Source organism: Cervus elaphus, chromosome 9, assembly GCF_910594005.1.
Source record: "Cervus elaphus chromosome 9, mCerEla1.1, whole genome shotgun sequence".
NCBI classification, from domain to species: Eukaryota; Metazoa; Chordata; class Mammalia; order Artiodactyla; family Cervidae; genus Cervus; species Cervus elaphus.
Window position 1 is genome coordinate 49,819,970 of NC_057823.1, and position 18,783 is coordinate 49,838,752.

General features: G+C 38.8%; 1 protein-coding gene across 2 annotated transcripts in view; it reads right to left on the minus strand.

The window, feature by feature from the left end:
- Window positions 1-2,868: 2,868 nt before the first annotated feature.
- SPOCK1 (SPARC (osteonectin), cwcv and kazal like domains proteoglycan 1) overlaps window positions 2,869-18,783 on the minus strand; it is a 559,487-nt gene continuing 543,572 nt past the window's right edge. For both annotated transcript variants that reach the window (XM_043912845.1, XM_043912844.1), the window contains 2 exons: window positions 6,765-6,902; window positions 2,869-6,336 (listed from right to left, as the gene is read on the minus strand). In XM_043912845.1, the coding sequence (XP_043768780.1) occupies window positions 6,146-6,336; window positions 6,765-6,902 (329 nt within the window). In that variant the 3' untranslated portion in view covers window positions 2,869-6,145. The remainder of the gene's footprint in view (window positions 6,337-6,764; window positions 6,903-18,783) is intronic.

Below are 18,783 nucleotides of genomic sequence, written 5' to 3' on the forward strand. Positions count from 1 at the left end.
CATATAGAATGTATTGGAGCTGGTAAAGAATAAAGCATGGTCACTGGTTTAAAAATTTCTAAGACAGTTGAGAAAGACGATGGTGGTAAGAACCATGATGGTGGTGAGATAGAGAGGAAGAGATATTGAGAAAGAAGAATTGACGGAATTTGGTGACTTAGTACAGATCAGGAGCTGGGGAGAGAGGTGTAGATGGTGGTCCCACTCTTGAAGTCAAGGAGTATAAGAGGAGAAATCTGAAGAGGAAGAAGCTAGTGAATTATTTTAAAATCATACAAGACATAGTATATTGTTTTCATGATAAAAAACAAAAATGAAACATAGATGAGGCTGATCAGACCAAATCCCACTCTTTTCCTCAGAGGTCACCACTGCTACAAGCTTGGTGTATGTCCTTTCAGACTCTGTGTATTTTTATATTTACTTGGAAAAAGTGGATATTGTCACCTTATAGATATCTAACTTATGTATTTCATACTCTATTATCACTTGATTTTTTTCTTCATACAACAGATGTTTTAGAAGTTCTGCTAAGTCAGTGTATATGAATTACTTCATTGTTTTTGACTGCTGTATAATATTCCAGAGCACAAACTTGCCCAATATGTCCACTGATATTTAGTTTTTTATCAAATTTCCTGTCCTAACAGATGATGTAATAATGGATATACATACATTCTATGTATATCTTTGTAAATTAGTGTGATTTTTTCCCTCTAGGAGTAATTTCTGAGAAGTGGAATTATTCAGTCTTACTTATATGGCTATTTCCAAACTGCTCTCCAGTGGCTAATCTGACTGTACAGTGTTGGAGAGTGCTCCTTATACTACATTCTCAACAACATGTGACATGGTCATGATTTTCCTCTGAGTGAAACTGAGAGATCATTGCTTTAATTTGTGTTTCTCTGATCATGAGTGAGATTAGGCATGGTTTCTTTACCATCTGTGTGTCTTCTATGGCTCACTTGCTTTTATCTTTCCCCATTCGTCTGTTGAATTATATTTTTCTTATGGATTTGTAGAAGTTAAAACATTTTATATCCTAATCCTTCATCTGTTTTATGTCCTCGATATCTTTAGTCTTCTGTTTATCTTTTAAATTTGTTCATGACATGCTATTAATTTTGATGGAGGAAATTTATCAATCTATTCCTTTATGGCTCGCTCATGTTTGCTAGGAATTGGTTTTTTGTTTGTGTTTTTTTAAAACCTTGCTGACTCCTATTGTCAGTGCATATTCACTCTACATTTCATTCTATCATTTTGATGTTTTAAGGTTTGAAATTGAGGTGTTAATGGGAAATTTGAGTAGAATGATCTAAATGCCAAGTGGTTTTGTTTTTTCAAAATGAAGCAGAGTCAAAAGCTGCACTTGAAACATAGAATGGGGCTCTTCCAAGTGGAGGAGTTGGTTGAAAACACTGATGTGGATAAGACTGCCTAGAGAAAACATGTAGAATTGAAGAGAAAGGGGCTGAGGACACAGATGAGAGGAACATCTGTGTCAGCAGAACTGGCTGAACAAAAGGATATACAGGAGACCTAAGAGGAATAGCCAGAGAGGTAAGATGAAATTCAGGGATTGATGGATATGGGAAACCAAGAAAGGCAAGTTTTGACAAGACTGGAGTAGACCTTGGTGTCAACTGTGATATCCATCAACCCATACTGTAGCAGTTATTTGTCTTTTTCAAGGAGGCAACTTTACGGAGAAGGACCCTCGAGGTCTTATTCACTTCTGTATTCCTAGCACTGAATGTGGTGCCTGCCCATATGGCATTCATCCATCAAACATATATTAATCTATAGATCTATAAATCTCCTAATTAATCCATGTAAGTCTAGTTGAATGAATAAATTTTGAAATCTTCCCCTTTCCTTGAATTTATTTATCAAAGTAAATCTCACAACCAACCCAGAATTTTGAGAGGTGCTGGGACCTTTTCACTCACACTGTATAATTAGTATTCTTTTGGTCCTGGCCTTTTTAACAGACCGAGGTGGATTCCATGAAGGCACAACTTGAGGAGACATGTGGGGCTTGACTATAAATCTGCTGTTAAGAGGAATTTCAGGAGTGTCCACCAATGCCAACTACTTTTTAACGTACCCTGTACCTACCCCAGAGGCTTCATATTGGCCATTGTTCTCCTGACATTAGTTATTTTGTGGATTTATGAAGAACTTTTCCGTGAACTGTCAATCTCTAAATTGTCTGTAAAATACGGTCCATTGGGTAAAGGATTAGAATTATTCATAAGATAGTTTCTACCTCAGTTGGTGCTGAAATTACTCACTCAGGGTATAATTAAGTCATAGATACATTGGCCTTCATCTGGATAAGGTGGAAAGGAAATAATTTCTGTTCCGATTGGGTGTTTTCTGATGTTTGACAAGCATATGGTGTGTTAATCCATGAACTGAGGAAAACTCAGAGTCCCTGTGAAGTTTTTTGGTTTTTGTTTCTTTTCTCCCAAGAGAACTGGAGAAGAACTGACTAGGGAGGAAAGGAATAAGAACTGAAAAAGCTTAAGGTTGTAAACAGGATGACAACAATGAAATCTGATGGATAAGGACGAAATAACAAAGTTGTAGCTTGAGAAAGAAGAAAGCAGCAAAAAGAGGGACTGGATGCTAAGATTCAAGGTTGAGCGGACACAGGGCTTGGGTGTGCCAGTGTGTTCTGAGAGGGTCAGGCCAGGCTGCACCACCACGTGGTTGGCCTCCCTCCCATGTACAGAAGCCTTAACAGAGAGCCTTGCATTTACTTACCCCCTTGACTTGCCCAACTCTTCTGCAGAGATGATGTACGAACATGGCCTGGTGAGCGCACGTGCAAGCTAACAAGATACAAATGCTCAGACATTGCAGACAAATTAAAATTTATTGAGACAAACAAATGCACCTACTCAGGACTACAGTTAAGCATTTACTATTAACCAAAAGAGTCGTGTTCACATTCCAGATAAGTCTACATGGGAAAGCATTCAGAATTTACTAGGTTTATCTACTTCACTATTTCATCTACAACAGGGACAACAAACTTGACACTCAGGAGTTGGTGGGCTCTCATTACATTGCTACACATGGAACAGAGACAGACATCAGTGACTTTGAGAAAAAGGTATAAAAAGACCAAAACCACCCACTGTAGAAAGGGCTCTTGTTTGTTACTGTACAGTGTGGTCAAGGTTAAAAACAAAACTGTAGATGGCATCCTGGGAAGAGGAGAGGGGCAGACCTGGACAGACATGTTGTCATTCACTGCTGGGTGTGGGAAGACGGGCATAAAGGAGGAAGAACTGGTTCAGTAGGAGGGAATTCCCTACCTTGCCTACAACATGCCTAGAATGTTGGCGGAAACAAAAAGACACTAATATGGTAGATAACTAAACATTGTGGAAGAAAATTCTGGGACTTAACTTAGATGCTAAGGAAATGGTATCAAATTAAAGAACCATTTATAGAATAAGAATAAAACTATTCACTAAGGAGGTTCCAAAAATGATTCATTGAAGTTTCAACTCCATACCTGTCTATAATAAGGGAATGATTATCACAGTACTATATTTTTTAATCAAGATTTTGATGGATACTTTGTCACTATCTAAAGGACTCCTGCCAAGAAAAAAAGAAAAGCAAAAATTCTTCTAAGGACGAAGTAACTAAAAACTCACATCTTTAGTACTTACGCAAAGTACCTTTGAAAAAAACTAATGCTGTCTTGCCAAAGTGAGGCATGAAAAGTGGCATTAATGTTGTTCCATTGATTTTGGGTTCCAGTCTTAGGAGGGCTTTTTATTTAATATTTTAATGAATCAAAATATCTTCTTGGAATATCTCTGAAAATGAGCATCTCATTACCTTCCTGGGAATTGACTAGTGAGTACTCTTCTCCATCATTAAGTTAATGCTAAGGATCTTTAAGTGTCATCTTAATTTGACACTTGTCATAAGATAATTAGGCAAATTAAAATCAGTGGTTCACTCTGTTCCTAGAAGTTTCTCTAAGTGAAACCAATTTGTCGATTTTAATTTGTTCTCTTGTGCATTTTTCTAAGCTCAGAGGAGACAATAACAATGGTTTTCTCTGATGGCCTAGACTAAGATTTTTTAATATGTCTCGATTCTTTTATATACGTGATTATAATTTAGCTGCAATTAAGCACCTGTTTTTTATAAATTATCATCTCAGAGTTTTGTTCAAGTGAGAAAAAAAATTGAAACAGAAGTGATGGAGTTGAGATCCCAATACAGCGCTTGTCTATGGTCACCTGATACCTAGGGATCTGGCTGTACTCATGTCTTTCAGGCCGAACAAGTTCAGTGTATCAAGTAATTTCATGTCCCATCTGAGCCAACTCCAGGGATAAGGCAAGTGGGCCTGGCCAATGCAGGGATTTAAAAATACTAGTTTGAGGTGTAAAGTAGAAACAAATGGTCAGTTTGGAGTAGGGGTTGGTCAGCTGCCACTATAATCATAGTTTGGCTGAATATATTTTTTGCCTGAGTTTGTGTGGTCTCCTTGTGGACTGGCTGGAGCGCAGAAAGGGAAGAAAACAAATGTGGGCCACAGAGCCTTGCTGGGTGGCTGGTGAGGAAGGTGGAAACCAGGTTGTGCAGGAGCTTAAGGCCCATACTGAACTAAATGGGGCCACTTGGAAGACTACTCTTTGGTACTTGTATTGGGAGAAATCCTAAAGATTGTAGAGATGATGACCCTACAAAATTTGGAGATGGATTCTAATCAGGAGTTGACTTAGGGCAAGAAATGCAATGGTGAAGGGCTTTCTTCAAGAGTCCCTTGACACATGTATGGGGGAGGGGATGAGGGCAGGATTAGCTCTTAAAAAATCCCACCCTGGCTTCCCATGTGCTGTTATAAAGTTCTTTCTGGGCCTCCATCTGAGATTGTTTACAAATGTTAAGTGATCAAAGAAAATCTGTAGAGCTTTTGTAGCCTCATTATGATGTGTGGATAGATAGGGGCAAAACTGAAAGATTGAGTTAAGGATGCAAAATTTTCTTCTGCTAAGGAACAGCAAGGATACTGTCTTCTTAGAGAGCAGGGGGTATGTGTACATGCCTTACAAAAAGCCCTTGAGTAGGTAGGGGAGAGAGGGGCCTGCCACAGACAGGACTGCCACAGCCCGAAGCGGGGTTGGAGCTGAAATGAGAACAATGGCTTGTGAAGCTGCCCATGTGGGAGTCTCATGGCTTCTGCAAGGAAAGCGATTTAGGCAGACAGAGGCTTATCCAAATCAAAGAGGCTTCCAGTAACTCCGCCGCCGCAGATGGAAGCAGCCTCCTCAGCCTGCAGGCTACAAGTGCCAACTGGTAGTGCAAAAAAAAGGACTTCGATACAGATTTGCTATTCCAGAAATGACGATCCAGGTCTGGACAAGCTGACAAATGTGTAATTGTTTTTCAAATAAGTTTTTTAATAGATACCCAACGCCCCCCCCCTTTTTTTCTGAGTGGTGTATACAGTGTCTTCTGTATATACTTACCTATTTATGCACATACAGACAGAAGTATCCAGATACCTTTTTTAATAAAGAAAATTGATTCCCCAAAGGGACTCTTGACTAAATTAAGGCTGTTATTTGTAGGAAGCCAGATCAAGTGAACTGAAAAACTGATTTGTAATAATAGACACCGGGGGTGGTGGGGGGTGGGTTGGGCAGGGGGGAAAAGGTACAGTGTGGTGTGTTTTCCACAACATCTACAGGACACAAGAAAAGCACTTAGACACGGTAAGGCTGGGAACCATGCTGTAGTAACCACCCGTGTGGGTGACTGGAAAGGGTCTTTGACGTTTAGAGGGTGGGGGCTCCCTGCATTGTCAGAATCCCACATACATCACATGCTTGTTGTAAAAAAACTCACAGAAGGGAAGGAGGCTCTCATTCAGCCAGCCATTCCCCTGTCTAAAAAACAAAGCACAACACCCTTCTTCCCACACGCCGTATGCAAAATCAGCATGATCCAGGAACAAGGAGTTGTCTTCCAAAACCCTAGCTTGGGTGGAGAGGGCGACGATGGAGAAGAGGCTGTGTGCTGTGGAGTCTTAGAGACAAATGCAGGAACGGGAAGTGACTTGCAATTCTGTGCAGACCTCGTGTCCTCCTCCATGTGGGGACTACCATATGTACCCGACCTCATCCTCTTTGTCGTCGTCCTCATCCTCGTCATCCTCCGTCACCGCCCGGGCATGCACCCGTGGCTTCCCCAGTCTGTCCTTGGGTCCCAGCTCCTGCTCATCCTCCAGGTCATCCAGCAGAACCACAGAGCCACCGCTGCCAAAGTCCCCCGAGGTCTCCTGCTCCTCCTCTGAAAGGAGGAAGAAGAGATGGGAGGTAAGTTTCTGCTTATGCCTCACGACCTCCTTAGTGGTAGGGCAAAACCATGCAGTTTACCTTTTGAACATGGAAGCATCCCCATCTACCTGGTAGGGACCACAAGCTTTAGTCTGTTAAAAGCTCTAGGGAGGTTTATCTTGAGAGTCACTCTTGGCCTACAGCCAGTCCCTGACTGTCAAAAACTGCTGTCCAGTTCAATGGTCATGGTGAGCTCCTGTCACTCAAAAAACTAGCTATGCATCATCTCATGTGATTCCAGGTTCACTGTGTCTCCATTGTCAACTTGCTCACTATAGACCACAGTGACCTCTTGAGATTCTTCTATCCAGATCTTCATACAGTGAGTACCTACGAGTCTCTAGAGGTCACTGAGGGGCAGGTGCAGAAGGCCTTACTCACCACAGTTCACAGCACCCTGTTTCCTGGAGCCGGCTAGCTCGTTGCCATATTTATCCACACACCAGCACTGCCCCGTGCTGCCGTGGCACTGTGTGGCTTTGTAATAGCCCTCCTCATTACACCGAGGGATGAATGCTCCTGGGGGAACAAAAGGTGCAGCTTGAATCAGAAAGTCAAAATTGCTCAGTTGTGTCTGACTCTTTGTGACCCCATGGACTATACAGTCCATGGAATTCTCTAGGCCAGAATAGTGGAATGGATAGCCTTTCCCTTCTCCAAGGGATCTTCCCAACCCAGGGATCAAACCCAGGTCTCCCGCATTGCAGGAGGATTCTTTACCAGCTAAGTCACAAGGGAATCCCAAGAATACTGGAGTGGGTAGCCTATCCCTTCTCCAGTGGATCTTTCTGACCCAGAAATGAAACCCGGATCTCCTGCATTACAGGCAGACTCTTTACAAACTGAGCTTGAATCAGAGAAGTGCACAGATAGAGTTAATGCCTTCTAAAACAGACAACTCCCATAGAAAAACATCTGCTTCTGCTTTATTGATTATGCCAACACCTTTGACTATGTAGACCACAATGAACTGTGGAAAATTCAAGATGAGAATGCCAGACCACCATACCTGCCTCTTGAGAAATCTGTATGCAGGTCAAGAAGCAACAGTTAGAACAGGACATGGAACAACAGACTGGTTCCAAATTGGGAAAGGAATACATCAAGGCTGTATATTGTCACCCTGCTTATTTAACTTATATGTAGAGTACATCATGAGAAATGCTAGGCTGGATGAAGCACAAGTCAGAATCAAGATTGCTGGGAGAAATATCAATAACCTCAGATATGCAGATGACACCATCCTTCTGGCAGAAAGAGGAGAGGAACTAAAGAGCCTCTTGATGAGACTGAAAGAGGACAGTGAAATAGCTGGCTTAAAACTCAACATTCAAAAAATGAAGATCATGGCATTGGGTCCCATCACTTCATGGCAAAGAGATGGGGAAACAGTGGAAACAGTGTCAGATTTTATTTTCTTGGGCTCCAAAACCACTGCAGATGGTGACTGCAGCCATGAAATTAAAAAATGCTTGCTCCTTGGAAGAAAAGCTATGACCAACCTAGACGGCATATTACAAAGCAGAGACATTACTTTGCTGACAAAGGTCCGTCTAGTCAAAGTTATGGTTTTTCCAGTAGTCATGTATGGATGTGAATTGGACTATAAAGAAAACTGAACACCAAATAATTGATGCTTTTGAACTGTGGTGTTGGAGAAGACTCTTGAGAGTCCTTGGACTGCAAGGAGATCCAACCAGTTAATCCTAAAGGAAATTAGTCCTGAATATTCACTAGAAGGACTGATGCTGAAGCTGAAACTCCAGTACTTTGGCCACTTGATGTGAGGAACTGACTCATTTGAAAAGACCCTGATGCTGGGAAAGATTGAAGGCAGGAGGAGGAGGGGACAACACAGGATGAGATGATTGGATGCCATCACCGACTCGATGGACATGAGTTTGAGCAAGCTCCAGGAGTTGGTGATGGACAGGGAAGCCTGGCGTGCTGCAGTCCATGGGGTCTCAAAGAGTCAGACATGACTGAGTAACAACTGAACTGAAGACAGACAAGAGGGTTCACACATTGGACAGTATTTGCTGTCGAGCCAGCAAGCAAGAATGGCATGCTTCATTATAACCTAGTGAAGTTTTCAGGGGCCTAGGACTTACTCAAGGTTAGAAAGGATTCCTTCTTTGATCATGAGTTCAACTTTTCCCTGTGCTTCTACTCTTATTTCAGAAGTTTTCCAAGTTTTATTGAAATATAATCAACATATAATTGGCATGGTCTTCCCAGGTGGTGCTAATGGTAAAGAATCCGCCTGCCAATACAGAAGACACAAGAGACATGGGTTCGACCCCTGAGTCAGGAAGATGCCCTGGAGGAGGAAATGGCAATCCACTCCAGTATTCTTGCCTGGGAAATTCGATGGACAGAGGAGCCTGGCAAGCTACAGTCCATGGGGCTGCATGGATTTGGACACAACTAAGCAAGTGAGCACACACACACACATAATTGACATACAGCACTGTAGAAGATTAAGGTGTACAGTATAATGGTTTGACTTATATACTGTGAAATGATAAGCACAATAAATTTTGGTTACATCCAACATCTCATATAGAAAAAAAGTTTTTTTCCTTGTGAGAACTCTCAGGATTTACTCTCTTAACACTTTCATATCTACTATACTGCAGTGTTAACTATCAATATTGTGTTGTATGTTATATCTTCAATATTTATTTATCTCTTAACTGGAAGTTTGTACCTTTTGACCACCTTCATTCAATTCACCAACTGTCAATACCCTGCCTGTGTTTATCACAAGTCTTATCTATTAATATTTCTTCATGAGTTTGTTTTAAGATTAGTCATACAAGTGACCATACGGTATTTTCTTTCTCTGACTTATTTCACTTAGGATAATGCTCTCAATATCCATCCATGTTGCCACAATTGGCAGAGTTTCCTTTATTTTTGATGGATGAATGATATACTGTTATATACTTGCACACACATATACTTGCACGCACACACACACACCAATGCATACACGTCTTTATCTATTCATCCATCGAAGAACACTAAGGTTGTTTTCATATCTCGGCTAATGTGAACATGAATGTGCAGATTTCTCTGTAGTATATTCATTTCCTTTGGATATATCCCCAGAAGTGAATTTCTGGATCATCTGCTGCTGCTGCTGCTGCTAAGTCGCTTCAGTCATGTCTGACTCTGTGCGACCCCATAGACAGCAGCTCACCAGGCTCCCCCGTCCCTGGAATTCTCCAGGCAAGAACACTGGAGTGGGTTGCCATTTCATTCTCCAAAGCATTAAAGTGAAAAGTGAAAATGAAGCCGCTCAGTCATGTCCAACTCTTAGCGAGTCCGTGGACTGCAGCCCACCAGGCTCCTCCATGGGATTTTCCAGGCAAGAGTATTGGAGTGGGGTGCCATTGCCTTCTCCACTGGATCATATAGTAGTTTTTTTTTTTTTTTAATTTGGGGGGGAACCTCCATACTGTTTTATTCCCTTGTGGCTGTACCAATTTATAATCCCAGCAACAGTGCACAACAGTTCTCCTTTTCCCACATCCTTGACAACATTTTTTATTCCTGTTATTCCTTTTTCACGATTCTCACAGGCAGAAGCTGATATCTTATTGTGGTTTTGGTTTTCATTTCCCTGGTGACTAGTGATGCTGAGCACCTTTTCATGTCCCTGTTGACTATTGCAAATTGTATCATCTGCAAACAAAGAAAATTTTACATATTCCTTTCCACCTTGGATGACTTATTTCTTGCCTGATTGCTCTGTCTAGGACTTCCAGTATTACATTGAACAGGAGTGGTGATACCTTTGTCTTTTTCTTGATCTTAAGAGGAAAAGCTTTAAACTTTCACCATTGAATAGGATGCTAGCTGTGGTTGTCGTATGTGGCCTTCATTAAATTGGGGTACATTGCTTTAATACATAACTTATTGAGGTTTGTATCATGAACAGATGTTCAGTTTTGTCAAATGGATTTACTCCATCTATTGAGATGATCATATAATATTTTTCTTTCATTCTATTAATGTGATGCATCACTTGGCTGATTTGTGTGTGTAGAACCATCATTACATCCCAGGAATAAATCCTACTTGATCATGGTAAATAATCCTTTTAATGTGATGCTTAATTTGGTTCACTAGTATTTTATTGAGAAATTTATTTTTGTGCATCTATATTAATCTGGGATATTGGCCTGTAGTTTCCTTGTAGTGTTTTTTCTGGCTTTAGTAACAAGGTAACTCTGGCTTCGTAAAATGAGTTTGGGAGTGTTCCTCCCCTCTGAAATTTTTTGGAAACTGTTTGAGAATGATTGGTATTCTTCTTTAAATATCTGATGAAATTCACCAGGGAAGTTATCTGCTCTTGGTCCTTTCTCTCCTGAGAGACTTTTCATTATTGATTCAATCTCCTCACTTGTCTGTTCAGATTTTCTATTTCTTCCTGATTAAATAAAGTTTTTTTAATACTTGAGAGAATCATAGGATTTTTTTAATCCTTTCTATATTTCTAATGAGTCGCACAATTTAAAAAAAATACCTGTTTTCCTCGAATAAATACTACTTGGTCATGATGTATTGGATTTAATTTGCTAATCCTTTTATATCTGTGTTACTCAGTGATAGAGGTATATAATTTTGTTCATTTTCTGTATCAAAGCAACTCTTTTGTAAACTGATTCAGGTACTTTTCTTTTTCTATACTCCAGATGTTTTATATAAAATGAGAATGATCTCCATAAAGTATTCAGCTGTAGAAATATGTAGAGCCTAGTGCCTATTTTAGGAGGTGACAGTAGTATTTTGATTTAAATTAATTTGTCTTCTTAGTTTAGTTGAGTCTTCTTTTTCTTCATGACCCAAATGTGGTAATTCATAGTATCCTTTTCAGTCAAGTTTTCGTAATTGCTATGAGTCGGTTTATAGCAATGATTTTCAAAGTGTGGGCCCAGAAGCAGCTGCAGCATCAGTGGGAAATAGCTGAGAAAATTTTTGAGCCTACCCCAAACCTACTGAGTTAAAAACTTTGACAGTAGGGCCCAGAAAACTGTAATAAACTCTCCAAGTATTTCTGATGCACAGTGAAGTTTCAGAACCACACATTTATAGCATGCATCTCTATCTGTGGTTACAAGGTTTCCCAGGTGGCTCAGTGGTAAAAGAATCTGCCTGCCAATGCAGGAGTTGCAAGGGATATGGGTTCAATCCCAGGGTCAGGAAGATCCCCTGGAGAAGGAAATGGTAACCCACTCCAGTATTCCTGCCTGGAGAATCCCATGGACAGAAGAGCCTGGCAGGCTACAATCCATAGGATTGCAAAGAGTTGGACACAATTGAGCATGCACATGTGCATATCTGAGGTTACATCCCATTTTTAAACTCATGAGAGCATTTGAGACTTTCATGTTGTCAAAGGTTTGTCTATTTGATTTGTTTTTGCTTTAGTCTTAATTGTATTGTCCTTACCATTTTATTTATTTGAAATTTTATTGTTTGTTTTTTTTTCCAGAAATGCATTTGAAGCCATGAATGTTCCTCTAAGTTTCATTTTAGTTGCTTCTCTCTCTCTCTTTCTCTTTGGCACACAGTGCTTTCATTTTCATTCAGATCTAAATGTTTTGTATTTTTTCTTTATTCATTTTTGACTATTAAAAAAAATCTAGACATGTAAGATTGGATAATCTCTTTTTTGACTTCCACTTGTGGAGAATGAATATGATCTATGGTACTTTTTTGAGATATTTAGTTTTAGCTTTTTTTTTCCTGTGACTCTATTTCTGCTTTTTATTTTCTTTTTATTTTAATTGGAGGTTAATTACTTTACAATATTATGGTGGTTTTTGCCATACATTCACATGAATCACCCATGGGTGTACATGTGTTCCCCATCCTGACCTTCCCTCCCACCTCCCTCCCCATCCTATCCCTCAGGGTCATCCCAGTGTACCAGCCCTGAGCACCATCTCATGCATTGAACCTGAACTGGCAATCTATTTCACATATGATAATATACATGTTTCAATGCTATTCTCTCAAATCATCCCACCCTTGCCTTCTCCCACAGAGTCCAAAAGTCTGTTCTTTACATCTGTGTCTCTTTTGCTGTCTGATATATAGGGTCATTGTTACCATCTTCCTAAATTCCATATATATGTAATAATATATAGTATTGGTGTTTTTGTTTCTGACTTACTTCACTCTGTATAATAGGCTCCAGTTTCATCCACCTCATTAGAACTGATTCAAATCCATTCTTAATAGCTGAGTAATATTCCACTGTGTATATGTACCACAGCTTCCTTATCTATTCATCTGCTGATGGGCATCTAGCTTGCTTCCATGTCCTAGCTATTGTAAACAATGTTGTGATGAACACTGGGGTACATGTGTCTCTTTCAATTCTGGTTTCCTTGGTGTGTATGCCCAGCAGTGGGATTGCTGGGTCATATGGCAGTTCTATTTTCAGTTTTTTAAGGAATCTCCACAGTGTTCTCCATAGCGGCTGTACTAGTTTGCATTCCTACCAACAGTGTAAGAGGGTTCCCTTTTCTCCACATCCTCTCCAGCATTTACTGCTTGTAGACTTTTGGATAGCAGCCATTCTGATTGGCGTGTACCTCACTGAGGTTTTGATTTGCATTTCTCTGATAATGAGTGGTGTTGAGCATCTTTTCATGTGTTTGTTAGCCATCTGTATGTCTTCTTTGGAGAAATGTCTGTTTAGATCTTTGGCCCATTTTTTGATTGGGTCATTTATTTTTCTGGAATTGAGCTGCAGGAGTTGCTTGTATATTTTTGAAATTAATTCTTTGTCAGTTGCTTCATTTGCTATTATTTTCTCCCATTCGGAAGGTTGTTTTTTCACCTTGCTTATAGTTTCCTTCATTGTGCAAAAGCTTTTAAGTTTAATTATATCCAATTTGTTTATTTGTGCTTTTATTTCCATTACTCTGGGAGATGGGTCATAGAGGATCCTGCTATGATTTACATCAGAGAGTGTTTTGCCTATGTTTTCCTCTAGGAGTTTTATAGTCTCCAGTCTTCCATTTAGATCTTTAATCCATTTTGAGTTTATTTTTATGTATGGTGTTAGAAAGTGTTCTAGTTTCATTCTTTTACAAGTGGTTGGCCAGTTTTCCCAGCACCACTTGTTAAAGAGATTGTCTTTTCTCCATTGTATATTCTTGCCTCCTTTGTCAAAGATAAGGTGCCCATAGGTGCGTGGATTTATCTCTGGGCTTTCTATTTTGTTCCATTGATCTATGTTTCTGTCTTTTGCCAGTACCATACTGTCTTGATGACTGTTGCTTTGTAGTATAGCCTGAAGTCAGGCAGGTTGATTCCTCCAGTTCCACTCTTCCATCTCATGATTGCTTTGGCTATTCAAGGTTTTTGTATTTCCATACAAATTGTGAAATTATTTGTTCTAGTTCTCTGAAAAATACCATTGGTAGCTTGATAAGGATTGCATTGAATCTATAGATTGCTTTGGATCATATACTCATTTTCACTATATTGATTCTTCTGATCCATGAACATGGTATATTTCCCCAACTATTTGTGTCATCTTTGATTTCTTTCATCAGTGTTTTTTAGTTTTCTATATATCATCCATGACAAATGTCATGTGTGTTTGAAAGACTATCTATTCTATGCCCGTGTACAAGAATACATATATTAAAATGCTAATGAATTATATTGTTCATTTCTCCTTTTGTCTTCTTGAACTATAAGTTCTCAAGAAGAGTTATATTCAAGTCTCTGAATAGGTTAGGTATGACAGTTCCTTCTTGCAGTTCTGTTATTTTTATGTGTGTTTCCTTTAAAAAAATTTTTATATTGGACTACAGTGGATTAACAATGTTGTGTTAGTTTCAGGTGTATAGTAAGGTGATTCAGTTATACATATACATATGTCTGGATTCCCTGATGGCTCAGACAATAAAGAGTCTGCCTGCAATGCAGGAGAAATGGGTTCAATCCCCGGGTCAAGAAGATCCCCTGGAGAAGGAAATGGCAACCCACTCCAGTAGTCTTGCCTGGAAAATCCCATGGACGGGGAGTCTGGCAGGCTACAGTCCAGAGGGTCATGAAGAGTCAGACATGACTTGAGTGACTTCACTTTTACTTATTCTTTTTGAAATTATTTTCCTATTTACTTTATTACAGACTATTGAAGTGTTCCCTGTGCTATACAGCAGATCTTTGTCCACTATCTATTTTAAATGTAGTAGTGTGTCTATGTCAACCCTACAATTTTCTTTCTATGTGTGATCTTGTCTGGTTTTTGTATTAGGGTGATGGTGGCCTCATGGATAGAGTTTGGGAGTGTTCCTTCCTTTGCAATTTTTGGGAAGAGTTTCAGGATAGGTGTCAGCTCTTTACAAAATATCTGAAAGAATTCACCTGTGAAGCCATTTGATCCTGGACTTTTGTTTGTTGGGAGTTTTAAAATCACAGTTTCAATTTCAGTGCTTATGATTAGTCTGTTCATATTTTCTATTTTTTCCTGGTTCAGTCTTGGAAGGTTGCATCTTCCTAAGAATTCACCCATTTCTTCTTTGTTGTCCATTTTATTGGCATATAGTTGCTTGTAGCTGTCTATTATGATCTTTTGTATTTCTGTGGTGTTCATTGTAACTTCTCCTTTTATATTTCTAAATTCATTGAGTCCTCTCCCTTTTTTTCATGATAAATCTGGCTAAAAGTTTATCAATTTTGTTCATTTTTTCAAAGAATCAGCTTTTAGTTCCATTGATCTTTTCTATTGTTTTCTCTATTTCATTTATTTCAGCTCTGATCTTTATGGTTTCTTTCTGTCTACTAAGTTTGAGTTTTGTTCATTCTTCTTTCTCTAGTTGCTTCAGGCATAAGGTTAGGTTGTTTATTTGGGGTTTTTCTTGTTTTGTGAGGTAAGATTGCATTGCTATAAACTTTCCTCTTAAAACTGCTTTTTTGCTGTGTCTCATAGGTTTTAGATGGTCATGTTTTCATTGTGATTTGTCTCTAGGTATTTTTTTATCTCTTGTTTGATTTCTTCAGTTATCCATTGCTTTAGTAGCATATTGTTTAGCTGCCACATATTTGTGTTTTTACAGTGTTTTTCTTTTAGTTGATTTCTAATCTCACAGCATTGTGGTCAGAAAAGATGCTTGATATGATTTGAGTTTTCTTAACTTTACCAAGGCTTGCTTTGTGGCCCAGCATGTGATTAATCCTGGAGAATGTTCCATGTGCATTTGAAAACAATGTGTATTCTGCTGCTTTTAGATGGAATGTTCTATAAATAAAGTCCATCTGGTCTAATGTATCATCCAAGGTTTGTGTTTCCTTATTGATTTTGTGTCTGGATCATCTGTTAAAGTCCCTTACTTTCAGTGTATCACTATCAATTTCTCCTTTTATGGCTATTAATATTTGCCTTATATATTGCAGTGCTCCTCTGCTGGGTGCATATATAGTTACATTATAATGTTATATTTTGTTTTAAAATTATAGGTATACCTGTTGAGACATAGTAATAGTATAGTAAAAGAAACATTTCAGCAAGATAATATTACATCGTTCTCTTAAGAATTGAAAACAAAGTAGGCAGCTTTTAATAGTCTGTCTCATAATAAATGAGTTTGGCCCATTCACATTTATTGTGATTACAGATATGCTTGTTTTTATATCTACCACTGTACTTTGTGTTTCCTATCTTCCCTCGTTCCTTCTTTTTGTTGAAATGATCAAATTTTCTTTTTTCCATGGTTTTCCCTCATACATTTAAAAACTATATATTCTTTTTCCAATATTTTTATTGTTACCTTAAAATACAGAGAGAAGTATATTTTCCCTAATAAGCTCTAAAGTTAATCTGTGTTTTATTTCTGAATAAATAAAAAGTTTAACATATTTTTTCACTGACCCCCAACAGTCTGAAATGTTGATTCTACCTTGCTATCAAAATATTTCTATTGTTCTTATTTATTTAGATTTAGCAGCATGCCTTATTTAGATAAAATGTGGAAAGGAAATAATTCCTTCTGGGATTATTTGTCTTCTGCATATTAAAACCTTTTATGATATTTTAGTAAGTTTTGGGTTAGTAAGCTTATTGAATCTGTGGTTTGAGAATATCTCTGCCATCACACTTGGATGATCACTGAGATAAATTTAATATTTCCAGTTCAAAGTGATTTTCTCTTCTTAAATCAGCGATACCAATCTGATTCTCACTCAACTGTAGGTAATATTTAGTTATGACAGTTTTTTTTTTTCATAGGATGTGTTTGATGATGGTGTGCTCATTTACTATGGGATAATTCTCCTCAGTGTGACCTAAGTAGTAACATTATATGTCAGTCATCTGAGGATGGAGGTCTCTGCTTACCACTCTAGATTTCTACTGCCTAATTTTGTGATTTTGTTTTTTTAGAATGACTGTTTTTAAATTTACCTTTTATTTCTCAGACTAGACCTGGAAAGAAGGGCGCTAAGGCCAACAGTAACCTCAGATCCAGCTACTACTCAACAAAGTACTCAAGTCTAGCAACTACTCAAACAAACAGTGATCACCATTCCAAGATGACTAGGCTCCCAAGGATCAAATGAGATCACAGAAAGGACATTTCCCCAGTGAAAAGTAATTCTGCTGGTGCCACAAAGAAGTAGCGCTCATATTCTAACTTAGATATTCAGTCAGTGCACAGCACTCCTGGTCTGCAGGGAACAGGAGGAAGGGGGAAAAAGAAGATGCTTTCAATAAACAAAAAGCAGAGAAGATTTTGCCAACAAATAGAAAGCTGAGGAAATGCTGATCCTTATCCTTGAGCTGCAGTTGGAAAACAAGAGCATTTAATAGAGCACAAAAATGCATACCAGGTTGAGCTCCCAGGATGGTTAGAAGCAGGTGCTGTTCTATATCTATAATGTAATAAAATTATCATTTTTTTCTAAGTAGGCAGTAATTATACCTGATTATAATTTGTTATTGCTTGTTTTTGCTCAGAATGTGAATGCCCCTGAATACACATTTATTATATTAGATTTCCCCATGCAAAAAAATAATTTGTAGGCAGATAAATGGTATTTTTATGAGTCAGCTAGAATAATATCCCTTATGTGGAGAGGTGTGATAAAGTGCGTTTCAAAACTAGGTGGGATTCACAGTAGGAAAGAGGTAGGCCTTTTATTCCTATGAACTGGAGAAAATAAAAGATGAGACATATTATCTCAGACCACATTACTTTACAAATATATCATTATTAATGAAGCAGTAAGAAGATATCCATATATCCAAAATTAATTTTTTTAAAAAGCACTATTAGTTCTCTTAAGCACATCACTCAAACCCAAAATAACCTCCCACGTGGAAGCATCAGATCATTAAACACAAGTCCTTGCACTGGAGGAAAGCCCCATGGAAGAGAGATCCAGAAAGATGCTTTTATGTCTTTCAACATCAGGGAAGAACCTACACTCATGTCCAGATCACAAAACTCTTGAGTTCTTGATGAGTTGAAAAGGGTGTTATCAGAAATGGAAAGTCTGAGGCAAGCCAGTGAAATAAGTAATTTTTAAAAGTAGAAGGAAGAAATAAGATCCACTTTGAGGTGACCCGAAAATCAGATGAAGAGAAATGGCCCAAGTTGGCAGACCATCTCCATTTGACAATCTGCAACAACCTTGCCCATTTCCTTCAAGAAAATAAAGAGATAACTGCCTGAAATGGCAGGCTGTTTAGGGGATGCACCTGCTCCTGAATGCTTAACTAGAGTAATCCTGAATTATTGTGTTGTGGCTGTCAGTTCTCTTTTTAAAAAGCAAGGGAAGCAATGCAGACTCTTTTTGGGCAAACAAATGAGGTGTTTGTGATTATCTCAGCAGTGGCCTGGTCTGAGTACCACAACTACAGAAGTGCTGCAGAAAGGAGGGTATGGGGCAAAAGGGAACCTTCAACAGCCAGCCACAGATGTGCATGCCAGGGAAAGACACACACACACCCCACTAGCTTCCACCTCAACATCTGGATAAAAGATAAGAGGAGAAATGTAGAGACAGGGTCCAGGGATCATGCAAATGAAACAGAAATGTGTTGAAGTGCACTCAAGTCCTTGGACCCTGTCTGGTAAATTTAGAAGGGAATCAGCTCATCTTCCTCCTTGAATGGACACCTTGATCTGGGGAATATAGGAAATTCTATAATTTATAGATTTTATCATTTTAACTTGGAACACTTGAGAGCTGCATTTAATGGCCATACTTGAAAGAAAAAAAAAAAATCCAAGATCAGGGATGAGTTAGCAGTAAAGACAGTGCTCAATTTCAGCTCTGGTGACCTGCCTACTGGTCCTGGGCTCACCTTTGATCTCTCTTCCAACTGACGGAGCATGTAGCATTTCTCAGCCAGCTCTCTGATCCT